General features: G+C 50.7%; 1 protein-coding gene across 3 annotated transcripts in view; it reads right to left on the reverse strand.

Annotated features, from left to right (window-relative positions):
* The window catches only part of SMCHD1 (structural maintenance of chromosomes flexible hinge domain containing 1), a 2,128,336-nt gene that overhangs the window by 193,153 nt on the left and 1,917,404 nt on the right, over nucleotides 1–17,779 (reverse strand). For all 3 annotated transcript variants that reach the window (XM_069219969.1, XM_069219967.1, XM_069219968.1), the window contains one exon: nucleotides 5,825–6,015. In XM_069219969.1, coding sequence (XP_069076070.1) covers nucleotides 5,825–6,015 — 191 coding nt within the window. The remainder of the gene's footprint in view (nucleotides 1–5,824; nucleotides 6,016–17,779) is intronic.

A 17,779-nucleotide genomic window follows, 5' to 3' on the forward strand; every position in this document is an offset into this window, starting at 1 on the left:
AGACTGACTGTGTAAGTGCTTTACTTACCCGAGAAACGTAACCATACTTACTGTAAGGAAATGCCTCCTTGGCATGGTTACCCCCCTGACTTTTTGCCTTTGCTGATGCCAAGTTATGATTTGAAAGTGTGCTGAGGCCTGCTAACCAGGCCCCAGCACCAGTGTTCTTTCCCTAAACCTGTACCTTTGTTTCCCCAATTGGCACATCCTGGCATCCAGTTAAGTCCCTTGTAACTGGTACCCCTGGTACCAAGGGCCCTGATGCCAGGGAAGGTCTCTAAGGGCTGCAGCATGTCTTATGCCACCCTGGGGACCCCTCACTCAGCACAGACACACTGCTTGCCAGCTTGTGTGTGCTGGTGGGGAGAAAATGACTAAGTCGACATGGCACTCCCCTCAGGGTGCCATGCCAACCTCACACTGCGTATGGCATAGAAAGCCACCCCTCTAGCAGGCCTTACAGCCCTAAGGCAGGGTGCACTATACCATAGGTGAGGGCATAGGTGCATGAGCACTATGCCCCTACAGTGTCTAAGCAAAACCTTAGACATTGTAAGTGCAGGGTAGCCATAAGAGTATATGGTCTGGTTTTACCAGCCTGCCACACACCAGACATGTTGCTGGCCACATGGGGAGAGTGCCTTTGTCACTCTGTGGCTAGTAACAAAGCCTGTACTGGGTGGAGTGCTTCTCACCTCCCCCTGCAGGAACGGTAACACCTGGCGGTGAGCCTCAAAGGCTCACCCCCTTTGTTACAGCGCCCCAGGGCACTCCAGCTAGTGGAGATGCCCGCCCCCTCCGGCCACAGCCCCACTTTTGGCGGCAAGGCCGGAGGAGATAATGAGAAAAAAAGGAGGAGTCACTGGCAAGTCAGGACAGCCCCTAAGGTGTCCTGAGCTGAGGTGACTCTGAATTTTAGAAATCCTCCATCTTACAGATGGAGGATTCCCCCAATAGGATTAGGGATGTGCCCCCCTCCCCTCAGGGAGGAGGCACAAAGAGGGTGTAGCCACCCTCAGGGCTAGTAGCCATTGGCTACTAACCCCCCAGACCTAAACACACCCCTAAATTTAGTATTTAGGGGCCCCCAGAACCAAGCAAAATAGATTCCTGCAACCTGAAGACGAAGAAGGACTGCTGACCTGAAAGCCCCGCAGAGAAGACGGAGACACCAACTGCTTTGGCCCCAGCCCTGCCGGCCTGTCTCCCCACTTCAAGAAAAACTGCAACAGCAACGCATCCCACAGGGTCCAGCGACCTCTGAAGCCTCAGAGGACTACCCTGCATCTAAAAGGACCAAGAACTCCCAAGGACAGCGACTCTGCTCCAAAGAAGAAACAACTTTGCAACAAAGAAACAACTTTAAAAGGACTCCACGTTTCCCGCCGGAAGCGTGAGACTTTGCACTCTGCAACCGACGCCCCCGTCTCAACCTGCGGAGAAACAACACTACAGGGGGGACTCCCCGGCGACTGCGACCCTGTGAGTAGCCAGAGTTGAACCCCCCATCGACACCTGCAGAGGGAATCCAGAGGCTCCCCCTGACCGCGACTGCCTGCTTCTAAGAACCCAACGCCTGGTAAAGACACTGCACCCGCAGCCCCCAGGACCTGAAGGATCCGACCTCCAGTGCAGAAGCGACCCCCAGGTGGCCCTTTCCCTTGCCCAGGTGGTGGCTACCCCGAGGAGCCCCCCCTTGCCTGCCTGCTGCGCTGAAGAGACCCCTGGGTCTCCCATTGAACTCCATTGCAAACCTGACGCCTGTTTGCACTCTGCACCCGACGCCTGTTTGCACTCTGCACCCGGCCGCCCCCGTGCCGCTGAGGGTGGAATTTTTGTGCTGACTTGTGTCCCCCACCGGTGCCCTACAAAACCCCCCTGGTCTGCCCTCCGAAGACGCGGGTACCTACCTGCTGGCAGACTGGAACCGGGGCACCTCCTTTTCCATTGAAGCCTATGCATTTTGGGCACCACTTTGACCTCTGCACCTGACCGGCCCTGAGCTGCTGGTGTGGTAACTTTGGGGTTGCCCTGAACCCCCAACGGTGGGCTACCTTGGACCCAACTTTGAACCCTGTAGGTGGTTTACTTACCTGCAAAACTAACAACTACTTACTTCCCCCAGGAACTGTTGAAATTTGCACTGTCTAGTTTTAAAATAGCTTATTGCCATTTTTGCCAAACTTGTACATGCTATTTTGCTGATTCAAAGTTCCTATGATACCTAAGTGAAGTACCTTTCATTTGAAGTATTGATTGTAAATCTTGAACCTGCGGTTCTTAAAAATAAACTAAGAAAATATATTTTTCTATATAAAAACCTATTGGCCTGGAATTGTCTTTGAGTGTGTGTTCCTCATTTACTACCAGTTTGTGTACAACAAATGCTTAACACTACCCTCTGATAAGCCTACTGCTCGACCACAAGGGGGAGAACACAAGAAGGCACACAAAGTACGCACTCAGCGGCACAGGGGCGGACGGGTGCAGTGAGCAAAGCAGGCGTCGGGTTTTAGACTGAAAACAATGGAGGGACCCGGGGGTCACTCTAGCGTTGCAGGCAGGCACAGGGGGGGGTCTTCTCGGGACAGCCACCACCTGGGCTAAGCAGAGGGTCGCCTGGGGGTCGCTCTTGCACTGAAGTTCGGTTCCTTCAGGTCCTTGGGGCTGCGGGTGCAGTGTTGTTTCCAGGCGTCAGGTCCCTTGTTACAGTCAGTTGCGGTCAGGGGGAGCCTCTGGATTCTCTCTGCAGGCGTCGCTGTGGGGACTCAGGGGGGTCGTCTCTGGTTACTCACGGGCTCGGGTGCAGAGGGTGAAGTCTCACGCTTCTGGCGGGAAACGTGAAGTCTTTGGAAGTTGCTTCTTTGTTGCAAAGAAGTTGCAGGTTTTGAACAGGGCTGGAGTTTCTTGGTCCCGTAGTCCAGGGCAGTCCTCTGAGGCTTCAGAGGTCGCTGGTCCCTGTCAGATACATCGCTGGAGCAGGTTTCCGAAGTTGGAGACAGGCCGGTACGGCTGGGGCCAAATCAGTTGTCATTTTCCTCCTTCTCTGCAGGCTTGTAGCTCAGCAGCCTTTCTTTCTTCAGGTTGCAGGAATCTAGTTTCCTAGGTTCTGGGGTGCCCCTAAATACGAAATTATGGGGTGCGTTTAGGTCTGGGAGGGCCGTAGCCAATGGCTAATGTCCTGGAGGGTGGCTACACCCTCTTTGTGCCTCCTCCCTGAGGGGAGGGGGGCACATCCCTAATCCTATTGGGGGAATCCTCCAAAATCAAGATGGAGGATTTCTAAAGGCAGGGGTCACCTCAGCTCAGGACACCTTAGGGGCTGTCCTGAATGGTGGGTGGTGACTCCTTGTTTTTCTCATTATCTCATCTGGACGTGCCGCCAAAAGTGGGGGCTGTGTCCAGAGGGGCGGGCATCTCCACTAGCTGGAGTGCCCTGGGGCATTGTAACATGAAGCCTGAGCCTTTGAGGCTCACTGCTAGGTGTTACAGTTCCTGCAGGGGGGAGGTGTGAAGCACCTCCACCCAGAGAAGGCTATGTTTCAGGCCTCAGAGGGCACAAAGGTCCTCACCCCAGGGGGTCAGAAACTTGTCTCTCAGCAGCAGGCTGGCACAGACCAGTCAGCCCTGCACTGAAGGATTGGGTACAATAATAAATCCAATACTGGCATCAGTGTGGGTTTATTATTCTGAGAAGTTTGATACCAAACTTCCCAGTATTCAGTGGAGCCATTATGGAGCTGTGAGGTTCGTTTTTGACAAACTCCCAGACCATATACTTAATATGGCCACACTGTACTTACAATGTCTAAGAATTGGCTTAGACACTGTAGGGGCATATTGCTCATGCAGCTATGCCCTCACCTGTGGTATAATGATTAGCAGGATCCCAGGTAACACACTCAAACACACTGACAACAGGCAGAACATGGGGGTAACCATGCCAAGAAAGAGGGCTCCTTCCTACAGTGGCCTTCCATTAATTCCTATGGTATGTAATTACACACAGAAGACTAACTTTATTAAAACATTGAAAAACCATAACTCAAAAAGTACTTAACATATCTTAACCATCTTGGTCTTAAAATGATATAAAAATCTGAAGTATTTTATAAATATGGTCTCGAGTTATTCACTGAGTGTGCATGGGCACATGATTGATACTGCGAGTACAACAAATGATTTGCACATCTCCTGGAGTAGCCTAACTGCTCGACCAGCTACCTCAAAAACTGAAGCATTAGGTGATGTGATTTGTGCCTCCCGAAACCAACGTGTAGTTCCGTAGAGACCCCCCCACACAGTGTGCCTTGTTTTGCACACTACATAGAGGGCCAACCTCCTACAGTCTTCTTCTTCAGGAACCCAACGCTGGTTTCTTGCAGTCTTGTCTGGGTGTTGCATGTTCTTCGTTTCTTTCCTTTTGAGTGGATGGAAGGGGGAATACAGTAACTTACTCCTTTTCTCTTCTTCGCAAGGGGGCACTGAGATACTAACCTTTGGAGTTTCCTAGTACCTCCAGCTTCCTTATACACAATCCACTTACCTAGGTGGGGGTCCTGTGTTCACATTCCATTTTTTTAATATATGATTTGGGCTTCCCATAGGGTCACTATTGTCTAACTGCACTTGCACTGTTTTCTATCACTTTTTATGCCTATTGCTGATTAACTTGTGCATATATTTAGTGTGTTACTTACCTCCTATTGGAGGATTGCCTCTCTAGTACTTTTTGATATTGTGTCTCTATATGTACCTTTATTTGTACACTGAATGTTTTCTTTCATGTGTGTGAGTGCTGTGTGACTACAGTGGTATTCCACAAGCTTTGCATATCTCCTAGATAAGCCTTGGCGGCTCATCCACAGCTGCCTGTAGTGAGCTTGGCTTCTAGACACTGCCTAAACTACACTAATAGGTCATACCTGGACCTGGTATAAGGTAAAGTATGTTAGGTACCCACCACACACTAGGCCAGCTTCCTACAGAGGGGGTCACTGACACAAGTCCTGACCAACCAGTTGCTCCTAGGGGCCTCTGCACATCTGGTTTCCAAGGTGGCAGAATCAAGTGGCACCTGGAGGAGCTGGAGGCAGTGACCTGTGTCCTGCACATGGGTAAAATGGCGTACCAGCATTTACTAAGTCCAGTGCATTGGAACTGGAGTTCGTAGGGGAACCTCTGCTCATGCAGGGGTACCCTTACACAAGTGAACCAGCACCCTGCTTATTGGGCAGAAAGGGCCTACCATAGGAGTGACTTATAGTGACCTGGTGCAGTGACCTGTGGTAAAAGGGTTCATGCAATTTTTCAAGCAGGCTGCAAAAGGCAGGCCTGCAGACACCGTTTGCATGGGCACCCATGGGTAGCATAATACATGCTGCAGCCAATGGGGGGACCCCTGGTGTACCAATGCCCTGGGCACTTAAGTACCATATACTAGGGACTTACAGGGGTACACCAGTATGCCAACTGTGGGGTGTAAAGAGTACCAAGGCAACCACATTTAGAGGAGAGAGCACAATCACTGGGGTGCTGGTTAGCAGGGTCCCAGTGAAAACAGTCTAAGCACACTGATAACAGGCAAAGGTGTGGGTAACCATGGCAAAAAGAGTGACTTTCCTACACAAAGTGTTGCAGGCAGCCCAAACATAGCCAGTTATCCAGTGAGGCAATTTTATCTTTGTCCAGAGGAGAGGAATTGCATGCCAGATCAAAATAAATGAAGATTCTTCCATGTATTCTATTTAGCAAATATTTTGCCCACCTTTACACATTAATTAACAATCCCTGCAATAATGTATTTATTCATGCTACACAGTACCTGTTCCATGAAGTCAGCGTCTTCTTATAAATAGAATCAAAGGGCAACACTTGCTGGCGACCTTGGGTTTCATCAAATATACGACGTGCAGCTTCAGTGGTCATGGTGACTACACAGTCCATGTCACTTGCCAAATGCCATGAAACCACCTTTGCTGCTTCATCATCTTCAATTTGTGCTAAATGTGCTATCTGTAAACAAACAAAGGTCAAGGTGCTGCAGTTTCACAGGACTATAGCTTATTTGCTTGACATGAGTTACATATGTTGGAAAATGAAATAAAATAAGTGAAGTAGATTTAATCAATACACAAAACTGCACACATAAAAGTTATTTAACAGAGATGCTATAATTGAACAGCCGAACAACACAGCTACAAGAGCTTACTTTCGTGTAAAAAATTCCTATTATGGCACCCCTAAATAGACACATATAATGGTGGAACAGGCCCAATCCTCTGTAGAACCCAAGAACAAGTTACTTACCTTTGGTACCACCTTATTCGATAGACACATATTCTAGTTGCAGATTCCTTACCTTAGAATTTCACTCAGGTGTCAGTCTGGATCCAGAGAACTTTCTCGAGCAGTACCCTTGCTCGCCGTCAGGTGGCGTCAGTCGGCTACGAGTCCATCATTGTGCACGCCGGATAGGACGTTGCGATACCTATATATGTGCCACCCTGTTGCACTTACGTCTGTTTCTTTTCATGACTGTCCATGCCACAAGCACTGAGCCATGAAGAACAATGACGACTGTTGTGTCAGAACTAGGGCCCTGACAGGCAAGTCCCTGTCCCTAGCAATCAGTTTGCAGAGCAGGGAGAGTAGGAAAGTACTTTCATTTTGGCTTGGTTAGACCCACTGTTTGCCCCCTGCCAATGTGTTTTGGCTGTGTTCACTGGGATCCTGCTAACCAGGACCCCAGTGAATGTGCTCTCTCCCCCTAAACTTGGTTGTTACTAACTTTGTACACTCCCCAATTGGCACACTGGTGCCCCCATATAAGTCCCTAGTATATGGTACCTAGGTACCCAGGGCATAGGGGCACCAGGGGATTCCTATGGGCTGCAGCATGTATTATGCCACCCACGGAAGCCCATGCAAAATGTGCCTGCAGGCCTGCCATTGCAGCCTGCGTGAAAAGGGTCATGAACCCTTTCACTTCAGGTCACTGCACCAGGTCACTGTAAGTCACCCCTATGGCAGGTCCTCCTACCCCAGAGGGCAGGGAGCAGGTACCTGTGTGTGAGGGCACCCCTGCATGAGCAGAGGTGCCCCTACGAACTCCAGCTCCATTGCACTGGACTTCGTGAGTGCGGGGACGCCTTTTTACGCGTGTACTGGACATAGTTCACTACCTATGTCCAGCTACATAATGGTAACTCCGAACCTGGGCATGTTCGTTATCAACCATGTCAAAATCATACCCCAATACTGTTGCCAGTATTGGCTGTAAGATTTAATGCGCTCTAGGGGCTCCTTAGAGGACCCCCAGCTTTGCTCCTATCAGTTTGCAGGGTTTTCCGGGCAGCGCGCGCTGCTGCCATCCTACAGACAGGAGTCTGCCCCCTTGCTGCTTGACCAGCTCAAGCTCAGGAAGGGAGAACAAAGGATTTCCTTTGGGGGAGGGAAGCAACAACCTGTTCCTTTGGAAATAGGTGTTACAGGGATTAGGAGGGGTAGCCTCCCCAAGCCACTGGTATACTTTGAAGGGCACATTTGCTGCCTTCCTTGCATTATCTGGTTTGCACCAGACCAGGGAGGGTCCCTGCTCTGGCGCGACAATGGAAAGTGGAGTAACCACTCTCCTGCCCATCACCCCCCACCAGAGGTGGTGCCCCGAGCCCCTCCAGGTGGCCACTTGATTCTGTATCTTAAATCCAAGGTGGGCAGAGTCCTCTGGGAACATCTGAGTGGCCAGATCAGGCAGGTGATGTCACAGCACCCTCCTGATAGGTTGTCAGCCTGCAAGGTGACCAACCCCCCTTTTAGGGCTATTTAGGGTCTCCCTCTTGGTGTGGATCCTCAGATTTGATGTGCAAGATTCCAACAGAATCTCCTCTGCAACGTTTACTTCGACTTCTGGCCATTGTAACCACAATCAGACTTCATAGGAACCCTAATCTACAGCTCCAACGACGACTTTGCTCTGCAACATTGTTTTTCCTGCTGCTTCCAGCAACTGCAACATTTCCCTGGCTGTGCACCCTCTAAGGATGGCAAGTCTTCAGTCTGCACTAGAAGCAAAAAGGAATTTCCATTGGAGTGAAAGAGTCACTCCCCTGCATCCACAGGCACCAACTGACGAATGGCCGCATGGATCCTCTCTCCTGCAACTCTGCATAAATCCTGCAAAACAGGTGTTGGTCTAGAGTGCTTCCCTGGTTCCCCCTACCAGCTGTCCAACTTGTGAGGGGTTGAGTCTTTGCATCTCCTTGCAGGACAGTACCCAGGTGCACCGCAACTCTTGCAGCTACCAAAACGTGTTGGCTCTTCTTCCAAGGGATCTTCAGACTCTGTGTAGCATTGGCCTCCAGCACTCTTCCCTGCAAAGCACAGTCTCCTGCCTGCTGCTCCAGCGACATGGGACTGCTCTCCAGGCGTGCTGAGAGGGCCTCACAGTGAATCCTGTGCCTGCGAGTTGCCTGTGGGGGCTGTATCCTTGACTTCCAGCACTCCTTACTGCTGAGAGTTGCCTGGGACTCCCCTGCTTGCGCTTAGTCCCCTCGGACCTTCCTGGTCCCCAGCAGCTCTGCAACTCTTCATCTGATAGAGACTTCTAGTTGCGGATTCCTTACCTTAGAATTTTCCACCAGGCGTCAGACGAATCTGGAGATTTTTTCTTCGAGCAATACCCCTGCTTGTTGGTAGGTGGTGTCAGTCAACTCTGCGGGCATCATAGTCGCCGTGATGATGTTGGGGGTAGTACATAGACACCGCCTCAGCGCAGTGACATCAGTTCTTTTCATTCCGCGCCACACACTGATTCGGTGAGAGCTTCTGTTGGTCGCTTTTTGACCGACTTAGACTTTTTGTCGACTTTGTGAGATTTTTAGTGCGTCGAGGGATGTCCCTGAAGACCGGTTTCACAACGTACAAGGATTGTCACCGCATGATGTCGGTGACAGATCCGCATCAGGTCTGTATGTGGTGCCTGGTGCGTGCCCACGACCCGAAGTCGTGCTCCGAGTGCCAGGCCATGCACCCGAATGCCTTGAGGGAGCAGTCCCTCAAGCTTATTGCGGCCCGGCGCTCGACTCCACGTAGGTCCCGGTCTTGCTCGAGGGGAAGGTCTTGAGATCGGTCGCGGAACCACCCACATGCTGCTTCTTCTTCTAAGTCTTCGGGTCAGGGTAAGAAGAAGTTGAAGCGATCCTGTCATCCTTCAAATTCACCCCGTCGCTCGACTGATGTGATGCAGGAGGAGCGTCGACGCTCAAGGCCTCTGTCTTAGGAGCCTACTATGGGGTCTGCTCTGTGCTTCCCGAGTTTCCAGGAGCAGGGGAGACACCTGCCCAATTAAAGGAGTTTTATGAGGCCATGCAAATAATTTTTAGGCAGGCCGACCCAGATACGGTGCCTTTGGCCCCAAGGCTTTTGGTTGGGGGGGGCCTTCGGGTTCCACGCTGGCGGCTCCGGCCACCGAAGTCCCCTCCGGATCCGCACCGGTCGTACCATTAAGACCTTCACCATTTGCCCGTTTGATTGTGGACATTTTCAACGTTGGTGGTGCCCACCATCGATGACAACCGGATCCTGATCCCTGACGACTCAGAGTAGGACCGGTGTCGACCCCAGTAGCCTCCTTCTTCGATAGGGCCTATTCACCCCTGTTTGGATTCTGACCCCTTTTCTTATGGGTATGAAATCGGGGAATGATTGGAGGGGTCCCTGGACCCTTATGAATACCAGAATGACCATAACTTGGGCTGGGCTCAGGAGTTGGGTGAGGCCAGTGGTCTTGATACCTCTCCAGACTCTGGCATGCTGTCTCCTCCTACCGTGGCAACGGCGGAGGGACCAACTTATTATTTGTTGGTCAATAGGGCGACTGAGGTCCTCAGCCTTGAGCTGCCTACTTCAGGTCAGGTCTAATCTCCTGACGGAGGAGCTTCAAACAAGGGGTTCCACATCTGAGCCTCTTCTTCCATTCAATGAAGCCCTCACAGATGTCCTTTAGGGTACTTGGTCCGGATCCAACACAGGGGCTCCTGTGAACAGGACTATCGCACGCCGAAATCGGTTCGCCCTGAACAACCCTAAATACCTGTCCCAACACCACACGCCTGAGAGCCTTGACATTCAGGCATACTAGTTTTCGGGTGCATTCCCTTCAGCACCCCTGGATAGGGAATCAAAAAGGCTTGAACAATTTGGGAAGAAGATGTTTTCTTCCTTCAGTCTTGCACTGCGGTGAGAGAACACAACATGCTTTTTCAGCCGCTATCCCCACTCTCTGTGGGATACGGTCAAGCAAGTTCTGCTGCAGATACCGGAGGAGGCCCGTGCTATCGTCGCCCAAGCCATCACCGATGGAAGAGACGCAGCAAAGTTCACTGTCAGATGTGGGCTGGACAACACTGACTCTCTAGGTAGATAGGTTGCAATGATGGTGGCCCTGAGGAGTGTTGCCTGGTTACGTACACCTGGTTTTTCAGGAGATGTCCAAAAGACTCTAATGGACATGCCCTTGGATGGCTCCCGCCTCTTTGGAGACAAGGCGGACTCTGCTTTGGAGAGGTTCAAGGACTCCTGGGCCTCGGCCTTTACACTGCCCCTCATCCCCAACAGTCCCCCTTTTGCCCCTTTTGTGGCCACGGAAGGGGTTCCCTGTTTTGTCCCTATCCCAGCCACCTTGCCACCCATGCTGTACAGCCGCTGTGTGGCCGGGGACGTGGAATCCCACGTGGACGTGGGACAGAGAACCAGAAGTCTACCTAGTCCACCCCTGCCCCTGCTGCAGCCTTCAAACCCTCCTAGTCTGCCCTCTCACTCTGGTCCAGTTGGCGGCAGGGTTCATCATCACCTGCCCCACTAGGAATCTATCACTACCGACAGGTGGGTTTTGAAGATCGTTGGAAGGGGCTACGCCCTCCTTTTCGAATCTGCCCCACCAGCCATGCCTCCATCAATCAGCCGTATTCTGGAGGATCACCTGGCACTTCTCCACCAGGAAGTTGTGGCTCTTTTGGCCAAGGGAGCCCTAGAGAGGGTCCCTGTACCAGAAGTAGCTTGTGATTGTTATTCCTGCTACTTTCTGGAGCCCAAAAAAGACAGGGGCTTACATCTTATCCTAGACCTTGGGGACCTAAATATCTTCCTCAAGAAGGAGAAATTCAAAATGCTCACCCTGGCTCAGGTCCTCTCTGCCTTGGACCCAGGAGACTGGATGTAGTGTTGGACTTGCAGGATGCTTATTTCCATATTCCCATCCTGCCTGCCCACAGACGTTACCTACGATTCGTGGTAGGTCAAGAGCACTTTCAATTTACCATGCTCCCCTTCGGCCTTACCTGCGCCCCTAGAGAGTTCATGAAAGTGATGGCGGTGGTTGCAGCTCATATGCGCAGGTTGGGGGTTTCAATCTTCCCCTACCTCGACGACTGGCTATTGAAGGCGGACTCTCCCCAGAAATCGTCTCCCATCTTCAGACTACAGCAAACCTCCTGCACATGCGGGGGTTCACTATAAACGTGCCACCTGAGTCCAAGATATTCAAACAATGATTCCGATCTTTCAGCTTCTATCTTCTGTTTCGGTGAGACTGAAGGAGGCTGCTGGGCCTCATGGCCTTCTGCATCCTGCTAGTGACATATCCCAGTTGGCATAAGCAAGCTCTGCAGTGGGACTTGAATTTCCAGTGGGCGCAGCATCAGGGATATCTCTCCGACATGGTCAAGATCTCAGAGGGGACTGCGAAGGACCTGCAGTGGTGGCTTTCAAATCCGCATTGGGTCACCGGCAGATCCCTCTCCCTTCCCTAACCAGATCTATCCATAGTGACAGATGCGTCACTTTTGGGATGATGCCTCTGGTCTCCGGCAGAGTCTGGGCTCCACATCAATCATTTGGACCTCCAGGCAATCAGGCTTCCGTTGAATGCATTTCCTCCCTCTCTCAAAGGGAAAGTAGTGTAAGTGTTCACCGACAACACTACCGCCATTTGGTACTGAAACAAACAAGGTGGAGTAGGATCCTGGACACTTAGTCATGTCTAGAGGCGTAGTGCCTCCTGAAAGACACATCAGGACATTACCCCGGTGGTTCAACATCTGGCAGGCTCTCTGAATGCCAGAGCAGACAAACTCAGCCGCCGATGCATAGGCGATCACGAATGGCGTCTCTATCCGGAGGGTGGCGCAAGGTCTCTTTCAGCAGTGGGGAGAGCCTTGGTTAGATCTGTTCGCCTCTGCAGAGAACACGCAATGTCTGCTGTTTTGCGCGTTGGAGTTTCCAAGGCGGCACTCACTCAGAGAAACTTTTCGTTTCGAATGGAACTCCGGCCTCCTTTCCGCCTATACCACTGCTGCCCAGAGTTCTCAAGAAGATCAGGAACGACCGGGCCCAAGTCATCTTGGTGGATCCAGACTGGGCACAGAGAGCATGGTATCCAGAGCTATTGGGCATGACCACCAATCCTCCACTCAGACTGCTTCTTTGAGAGGATCTTCTGTTGCAGCAGCAGGGGATGGTTCTCCACCCGAACTGAGCTGGCATGCAGGTGCTTCACACCTCCCCTTGCAGGAAATGTAACACCTGGTGGTGAGACTCAAAGGCTCAAGCCTGGTGTTACAACGTCCCAGGGCACTGCAGCTAGTGGAAATGCCCACCACCCGGACACAGCCCCCACTTTTGGCGGCAAGTCTGGAGGAGATGTACAAGTTATTTACCTTCGGTAACGAAATATCTGGTAGAGACATATTCTAGTTGCAGATTTCTTACCTTTGAATTTCCCCAGGCGTCAGATTGGATCTGGAGATTTTTCTTCGAGCAGTACCTCTGCACGCCGCAGTTGTATATAGGCGCCACCCCTGCGTGCTGTCAGCTTCTTATCACAACTTTCCACGACAGCAGCGCACAGCAATGAAGAACACAGAGTGGTGTGCCAAATTGAGGGCCCTTAAGAGAAAGATCCTGTCCCTAGAAATCAGTTCGCAGTGCGGGGAGGATGGCGGGTCGGTAAGGAATCTGCAACTAGAGTATGTCTCTACCAGATATTTTATTACCGAAGGTAAGTAACTTGTACATCTGATAGAGACTTCTAGTTGCAGATTCCTTACCTATGAATAGATACCCGAGCAATACCATCCCCGGTGGTGGGCTGCGAACCAAGATCACACCAAAAAGTACTGCAGGAGCGAACGGCCAAAGTAGCTGTCCCTTTGGACCTGATTGTCTGGGCAGTAGTGCTTGGTAGAAGTGAGCAGAGATGCCCACGTTGCTGTCTGACAAATATCTAGGACTGGAACGCCCGTGCTAGCGCCGGGTAGCAACAGTAGCTCTGGTGGAGTGAACTCGCAAACCTTCAGGGAGTTGCTTTTTGGCTAGAGCATAGCACATTTTGATGCATAAGAGTACCCAACGTGAAATGGTTCTCTTCTGCACTGCCTTCCCCTTCTTTGCACCCACATATCCCACAAAGAGTTGATTGTCCACCCGGAAGTGTTTGGTATGATCAAAATAGAACGCCAATGCTCTTTTTGGTTCCAGATGGTAGAATCTCTCCTCCTCATGAGAGGGATGTGGGGGTGCATAAAAGATAGGCAAGGTGATGGACTGTCGACATGGAAGGTTGTCACTACCTTAGGTAGAAAAAAGCCCTTGTACGAAGCACCACTTTGGCAGGATGTATAGCAAGAAAAGGTGGCTTAGATGACAGAGCCTGGAGTTCACATACTCTGCGGGCAGAAGTAATGGCAACTAAAAAGACAGTCTTTATAGTTAAGAGCCTTAGAGGACAGTTGAGAAGCGGTTCAAACGGAATACACATCATGTATGTTAAGGCCATGTTGAGATCCCATTAGGGCATGATAAATGGGATAGGAGGAAAGAGATATGTGAGGTATTTAAGAAACCTCCCAACTATGGGAGATTTAAATAGTAAGGCTGATCAGGTAACCTCAAGAAATCAGAGATAGCCGAGAGATATCCCTTAAGAGTTACCAAGGTGGAACCCTGTCAGGCAAGGGAAAGAATAAAGAGAAGAACTTGATAAAGAGGGGCAGATAGAGGAGACAGATTTGTCGATGCACCATGCCACAAATTTCTTCCAACGACATGCGTATACAGATTTGGTTGAGGGACACCTGGCTGCCAACATAACGTCATAGACTTCAGGTGGCAAGTCAAAAGACGTCCACTGTCGTCGCTCAATCTCCACGCATGAAGCCGCAGAGTTGACAGGTTCGGGTGGAGGACCTTCCCTTGCTGCTGCAACAGAAGATCCTCCCGAAGGGACACTCTGATCGGAGGATCTATGGCCATGTTCAAAAGCTCAGGATACCAGACTCTTCATGTACGAGGCTGGCCTGGTTTGTAGTGAGTACCTTGGGTACTTACACCAAGTCCAGTTATCTCTTATTAGTGAAATGTAGTAGTGTTCTAGCAGCTTAGGCTGATAGAGGTAGCTATAGCAGAGCAGCTTGTGCTGAACTAGGAGACATGCAAAACTCCTACAATACCACTTATAGATACACAGTACTTATACACAAGTAAAGGCAATATTCAGTGTCACCAAAAATGAAGGTAGTTATTTGGGTGACTGTAGGAAGCTGGCTCTGTATATACTATCTCAAAGTGAGAGATAGTGTGCACAGAGACCAAGGGTTCCCTTGAGAGGTTGATAGTGGCAAAATTAGATAATACTAATGCTCTATTTTGTGGTAGTGTGGTCGAGCAGTAGGCTTATCAGATGATAGTGTTTGTTGTACACACACAGGCAATAAATGAGGAACACTCACTCAAAGACAACTTCAGGCCAATGGGTTTTTATATAAAAAAAAAACAAGTTACTTACCTTCGGTAACGAGGTATCTGGTAGAGACTCTATCTAGCTGCAGATTCCTTACCTTAGAATTCCCTGGCGTCAGCTTTGAATCCAGAGTTTTTTCTGAGAAGTACCCTGTGCACGCGCTATCGGACGGCATCGTTCAGATCCGCGTGCGTCATCAGCCGCGTTGGAATCGTCTAGGACATCACGGTTGTCTATATAGACGCCATCTCGGTGCGCGTACGTCAGTTCTTTTCCACAACTTCCCGCGCCAGAAGCACAGAGTCATGGAAGAACCAACCAATACACTTTTAACCTCTTTGAATGTTTGGAGAAAAACACTTTCATGCCTGTAAGAAAGGCAAAAGTTGCCAAAATTAAACATATACATATGTTCACATAGAAACATATATACATATATATACACGAAAAAAAAATTCCCCAGAGCGGGGAGTCTTGGGCGGGTGTAAGGAATCTGCAGCTAGATAGAGTCTACCAGATACCTCGTTAGCGAAGGTAAGTAACTTGTTCATCTGATAGAGACTTCTAGCTGCAGCTTCCTTAACTTAGAATAGATACCCAAGCTATAACCCATGGTGGTGGGTCTGAAGGAGATTTTTTTTTTTATATAAGGAAGTCCTGCAAGACAGAACGGGCAAAATCGAGTATTTAAGAAGATTCAAGATTCAAATTTTAGTTAAGTACATAAATTGCAAGGTACTTCACACCAGAAAGTATAGAACTTTGATTTAAAACAATAGAATACACAGTTTTGGTTAAAAAGCAAATCGCTATTTTAAAAGTAGACACTGCAAAAATCAACACTTCCTGGGGGAGGTAAGTAATCGTTAGTTTTGCAGGTAAGTAAGCACTTACACAGTCAGTCTCCTGGGCATGGGCAGCCCACCGTTGGGGATTCAAGGGAACCCCAAAGCCACAGCACCAGTAACACAGTGCCGCTCAGGTGCAGAGGTCAAAGGAGGGCCCAAAACACATAGGCGCCTACGGAGAACAGGGGTGCTCCGGTTCCAGGCTGCTAGCAGGTAAGTACCTGCGTCCTCGGGGAGCAGACCAGGGGGATTACACACATAAGCACACAAAACACACCCTCAGTGGCACAGAAGCCGCCGGGTGCAGTGTGCAAAGTAGGTGTCGGGCTTTGTAATGAAAACAATGGAGAGACCTGGGGTCACTCTGGTGATTCAGGCAGGGCACAGGGGGGCTTCTTGGGCCAGCCACCTACTGGGCTAGGATGAGGGCCATCTGCTGGTCACTCCTGCACTGGTATGTGGTTCCTCTCGGTCCGGGGGCTGCGGGTGCAGTGCTTGGTTCAGGCGTTGGGTTCCTTTTTACCAGGCAGTCGTGGTCAGGGGGAGCCTCTGGATCCTCTCTGCAAGCGTCGCTGTGGGGGTGAAGGGAGGTCGACTCAGGATGTCCACGTCGTTGAAGTCACCTAGGAGCCCACTCTGCAGTGTTGGTTTCTCCAAACTCGAGCCGGGGGCGTCAGGTGCAGAGTGTGAAGATGCACGCTTCTGGCGGGAAGTTGGAGTCTCTTTAAAGTTGCTTTCTTGTTGCTGTTTTTTAACAGAGCCGCTGTTCTCAGGAGGTTCTTGGTCCTTTAGGTGCAGGGCAGTCCTGAGTCCTCAGAGGTCGCTGGTCCTGCTGGATGCGTCACTGTGCAGGTTCTTTGAGGCTGGAGACAGGCCTGTAGGGCTGGGGGGCAAGTCAGTTGTCATCTCCGTTGTCTCTGCGGGGCTTTCAGGTCAGCAGTCCTTCATGTTGTTGTAGGTTGCAGGAATCTGATTTTCTTGGTTCAGGGTCGCCTCTAAATACTTAATTTAGGGGTGTGTTTAGGTCTGGGGCAGTAGCCAATGGCAACCATCCTGGAGGGTGGCTACACCCTCTTTGTGCCTCCTCCCTGAGGGGAGGGGGGCACATCCCTATTCCTATTGGGGGAATCCTCCAAAACCAAGATGGAGAATTTCTTAAGGCAGGGGTCACCTCAGCTCAGGACACCTTAGGGGCTGTCCTGACTGGTGGGTGGTGATTCCTTGTTTTTCTCATTATCCTCTCCTGCCTTGCCACCAAAAGTGGGGGCTGTGTCCGGGGGGGTGGGCTTCTCCACTAGCTGGAGTGAGCTGGGGCATTGTAACATGGGGCTCATGGGGTCAGAAACTCGTCTCAGTGGCAGGCTGGGACAGACCAGTCAGTCCTGCACTGAAGGATTGGGTAAACTACAGGGGGCATCTCTAAGATGCCCTCTGTGTGCATTTTGTTAAATAAATCCAGCACTGGCATCAGTGTGGGTTTATTATTCTGAGAAGTTTGATACCAAACTTCCCAGTGTTCAGTGTAGCCATTATGGAACTGTGGAGTTTGTTTTGACAAACTTCCAGACCACACCCTAATATGGCCACACTGTACTTACAATGTCTAAGGATAGACTTAGGTGGTCATTACAACCCTGGCGGTCGGTGTTCAAGCGGCGGTAAAACCGCCAACAGGCCGGCAGTAAAAAAAATTGAATTACGACCGTGGCGGAAACCAGCAACATAGACAGCCACTTTAACACTCCGACCGCCAAGGCAGTACAAACACACACCGTGGCGGTAACAGCCAACAAACAGGCAGAGGACAATGTACCGCCCACAGAATTACAACAGTCCAATCTGCCACATTTTCCGGGGCGGATTCACCGCGAACAAAAACACAGCGGAAACAGGACTTGGAAGGGAAAACGCTCACCTCTACACACCCCACGAGGAACCAGGACGCCATGGAGCCCGAGCTCCAGATTCTTCCAGCCTTTATCTTCCTGCTCCTCTACCAGGAGCACGAACGCCAGCGGCGAAGACCACGGTGAGTACTGCACCTACGACACAGGGGAGGGGGCAGGGAAAAAACAGTGACACACACATGCAACTCGCAAAACCCCAACCCCCACCCTCACCCACGACAAGACAC

This window comes from Pleurodeles waltl, chromosome 2_2, assembly GCF_031143425.1.
Source record: "Pleurodeles waltl isolate 20211129_DDA chromosome 2_2, aPleWal1.hap1.20221129, whole genome shotgun sequence".
Taxonomy (NCBI): Eukaryota; Metazoa; Chordata; class Amphibia; order Caudata; family Salamandridae; genus Pleurodeles; species Pleurodeles waltl.